At 34.1% G+C, this 3,624-nt stretch overlaps 1 protein-coding gene across 1 annotated transcript; it reads left to right on the top strand.

Moving 5' to 3' along the window:
* The first annotated feature begins 245 nt into the window (after positions 1-245).
* LOC134282947 (uncharacterized) lies at positions 246-1,655 on the top strand. Its single transcript, XM_062765366.1, has 5 exons — positions 246-425; positions 599-695; positions 797-928; positions 1,243-1,306; positions 1,446-1,655. Exons 1-4 carry the CDS (start codon positions 327-329, stop codon positions 1,278-1,280), a joined length of 366 nt encoding a protein of 121 aa, XP_062621350.1. The 5' UTR covers positions 246-326; the 3' UTR covers positions 1,281-1,306; positions 1,446-1,655.
* The last annotated feature ends 1,969 nt before the right edge of the window (positions 1,656-3,624 follow it).

Raw genomic sequence — 3,624 nt, 5'->3', positions numbered from 1 at the left:
AATTAATTTTTACTTTTTTGAAAAATCAACGTGTCCCTTCATGGCTTTCGTACCTTTATTTATACATGTACTATTTTCAAAAGTCTTGACAACGTAAAGTAAATTGATAAAAAATTATGCTTGGGAAAAAAATCTTCTTGAATCATCCATTTTACATTTTCCCCTATCGAAGACCGTATTCATATTTTAAAAATTTTACTTGCACTGATGACGTCACAATGAGAATGCATCATAGTGCACTGATGTCATAATGGTTGCGAACCACTCTTGTCGTTCAGCAAGAAAATAACACACGTTGTAAATCTGTGATACCTATTTCGTTTCCTATGATGGAGAAATTGGGAAATAAAACTATGGAACAGCGTCTAAGGACAAGCCTGCTTCAGTATTTATCAAGGACAAACACACGGACCATGACCCCAGTTGTAAATATCATTTTAAAAAATCTCATTGTTATGTATAGTTTTTAGCAAAGCTTTAGAAATAGCTTCATAAACTTTACAGCATACATGCAACGTAAATTGATAGGGTGAAGTTACATGTAATGAAATTTATAAGCAAATACCTGAATACCTACTTTAATTTTTCATTATTCCAGAGACAGCACTTTCTACAAATTTTAATTTTTATCTACGGAAAAGAAACTGCTTATAAAGATGGTGGATTTTCATTTTCAAAGACGAAAGACATTGCTGGTAAGACAATGATAAAATTTAACATTTTTTTTTCTTCTAGTTGATTAAGCTGATTGTATGTATCAAAATTATTATTTAATAAAATTGTATTTTTTTATCAGAAGAACAGAAGAAGTACATAATATTTGCTTATCTGTTCATGGAAGCTTTGAAAAAGAATATGATTACGGAGACAGATTTACATACACTTCAAAGAATGTGGACACAGCATATTCTGTATCTGGTCAAAAGTGGTAAGTTATTAAGTTAATTTTGTATTTTAAAACAAACTTAGGTTATTGTTTCTTTCCGTTTTGAACCAAAGCGTAAAGGGACTTTTGAGCTAATGAAGAGTTCTTTAAAATCGCTTTGATTCCAGTTTTTTTTTCTTTCTGAGCAATAGTTTATGGCTGAAAATGTATTTAAATCCTTTTTTGTGAATCTGTTGGCGTTTTTAGCATATCTTAAATTGCTCTTTGAGAATGGATAGCTTAATTGTTCAAATTATCTCTATTTTAGAAATTAGTCAATCTGAGTTGGTCTCATCAAGGATTTTTTGTTTCATTAGGTAAGGACAAAGCAGTGAAAGATACCTCCGAATTCTAGAAGACAGTGAGGAGGTCATTTTCAATGTAAGTGGATACTTACTATTCCAGGAACACTTTACTTTGGCAATAACATACTACGTGTACTGTGTTTGTCATTCAACTTAAAAAAAAGATTCCTAATCATTTTGCATAATAATTTCAATTTGATTTCTTCTTATCACAGATAAAACGATTTCAAAGGCAGCTCCTTAAAACCAAAGACTTATTAGCCAAGAACAGCGATGATCCTGCAGCTATAAAGACACAGAAGTTACACCAAACGTTCCACTTCAGGAAATCAGGCTTGTTTGAGAGAATGGGGACACGGTTGAGGAAATTCTTTGGTCAGCGTGACCCTAATGACTTTTTTATGGCCAAGTTTCAGGACGTTAACTGAAATCAGTTCTCTTTGTTACTGCAGACCAGTGATATTTGCATGACTGCAGCTAAAACACTGTTAGTGAAGGTTCAAGCTACAGCACTGATTCATGCATAAACTACAAGTTCATTACTTTAGATGTGACTAGCGTTTTCATTATCAACATCATAATCACTTTTGTAGTTATTTGATAGTGGCGTTTTAGTCACATTTCTCATCACTTTTGTAGTTATTATTTGATAGTGGCATTTTAGTCACATTTCTCATCACTTTTGTAGTTATTATTTGACAGTGGCGTTTAAGTCACATTTCTCATCACTTTTGTAGTTATTTTTTGATAGTGGCGTTTTGGTCACATTTTTCATCACTTTTATTTATTTTTTGATAGTGGCGATTTAGTCACATTTTTCATCACTTTTATTTATTTTTTGATAGTGGCGTTTCAGTCACATTTCTCTTTTTTTCCTCATTCGGCAAAAATTCTCTGATATTTTCAATATCGATAATGATCTTTAAAATGACATTTACTCATTATTTTGATATTTTTGGAATAAATTTATTATTTTAATCTTCAAATGTGTTATGTTCACTTTCATTTAGTCAACTCTGACAGCTTTGTATTCATAATCGATGTTACAGATTAAAAAAAAAAGTTCATTCTGGAGTAGATCTTTCTGCGTTTTTGTTTTCCTGTGTGCTCTTACAAAAATAATGCGTATTTATAATGAAAACTAGAGGTACTGTGAGCAATGAGCTCACTAAATGATAGCCCCACCTCCCATATGAATATAATGGCAGTGTCCATGTTTTGCTATGGGAAACCCAAGATATGTGTCGGATCAAAAAATAAAATAGTAGGTGCACAATGGCAATATGTACTAAAGAATCTGAAAGTTTCATCAAATTTCATCCAGTGGTAAGAGAGGAGTTGCGGATAAGAGATGGTTACTCCAAAGCGTAACAGACGGACAGCTAGACAGACGGACGGACATACCGATTACTATACACCCTCCCGCTTTTCAAACGGGGGTATAACTAGAGCTCACTAAATGATACCCCGCCTCCCATATGAATATAATGACAGTGTCCATGTTTTGCTATAATGGGAAACGCAAGATACGTGTCGGATCAAAAAGTAAAATAGGAGGTGAACAATGGCAATATGTTATAAATATTCTGTAAAAGTCCCATCAGATTTCATTCAGTGGTAAAAGAGGAGTTGCGGATAAGAGACCCCAAAGCGTCACAGATGAACGGACGTACAGACTCACGGACGAACATTCGGATTACTATACTGTATATACCCTCCCGCTTTTCAAGGGGGTATGTCTTTCTTAGTTTTATTTGTGGGTGCATGAAATGTCATTATACCCCCCGCTTGAAAAGCGAAAGGGTATATAATAATCGGTATGTATGTCTGTCTGTACGTCCGTCTGTCTGTCCGTCCGTCCGTCTAGCAATACCCCCTCCGTCCGTCTGTTACGCTTTGGGGTACCCATCTCTTATCCGCAACTCCTCTTATACCGCTGAATGAAATTTGATGAGATTTTCACAGAATCTTTATTACATGATGCCATTGTGCACCTCATATTTTACTTTTTGATCCGACACATATTTTGGGTTTCCCATAGCAAAACGTGAACATTCAATTACATTCATATGGGAGGTGGGGGTATCATTTAGTGAGCTCATTGCTCACAGTACCTCTAGTTTTATATAGATACTGTTTGTTTATCGTCCTAGCGATTAAATAAGTAAACCTTTTATATGAAAACCTACGTTGCAATAAAATAAAAGACACTTCAGAGTCCTACAGACTATAGAAAATAAGACCCAAATAACAAATAAATTGTGTGGCAGGCGCTCGGCTTCAGCTTTCCATCAACTTTTCTTATTTCTGTAATTATATTCTGCTATCACATGAGTATATGGTATAAAATATCTTTCAAGTGAAACGATTCTTAAGAGAATAATCTGAGAACGA

This window comes from Saccostrea cucullata, unplaced genomic scaffold (genome assembly GCF_032062105.1).
Source record: "Saccostrea cucullata isolate Sc308-1 unplaced genomic scaffold, CSIRO_AGI_Scuc_v1 ctg2143, whole genome shotgun sequence".
NCBI classification, from domain to species: domain Eukaryota; kingdom Metazoa; phylum Mollusca; class Bivalvia; order Ostreida; family Ostreidae; genus Saccostrea; species Saccostrea cuccullata.
This window is presented reverse-complemented; position numbering and strand designations above follow the sequence as displayed.

Bases quoted from the DNA above. Each gene is read 5' to 3' on its own strand.
- LOC134282947 (XM_062765366.1), top strand. From the start codon at position 327: ATGATGGAGAAATTGGGAAATAAAACTATGGAACAGCGTCTAAGGACA. The intron at 696-796 runs GTAAGACAATGA...TTTTTTTATCAG, and splicing joins AAAGACGAAAGACATTGCTG to AAGAACAGAAGAAGTACATA. The intron at 929-1,242 runs GTAAGTTATTAA...TTGTTTCATTAG, and splicing joins TCTGTATCTGGTCAAAAGTG to GTAAGGACAAAGCAGTGAAA.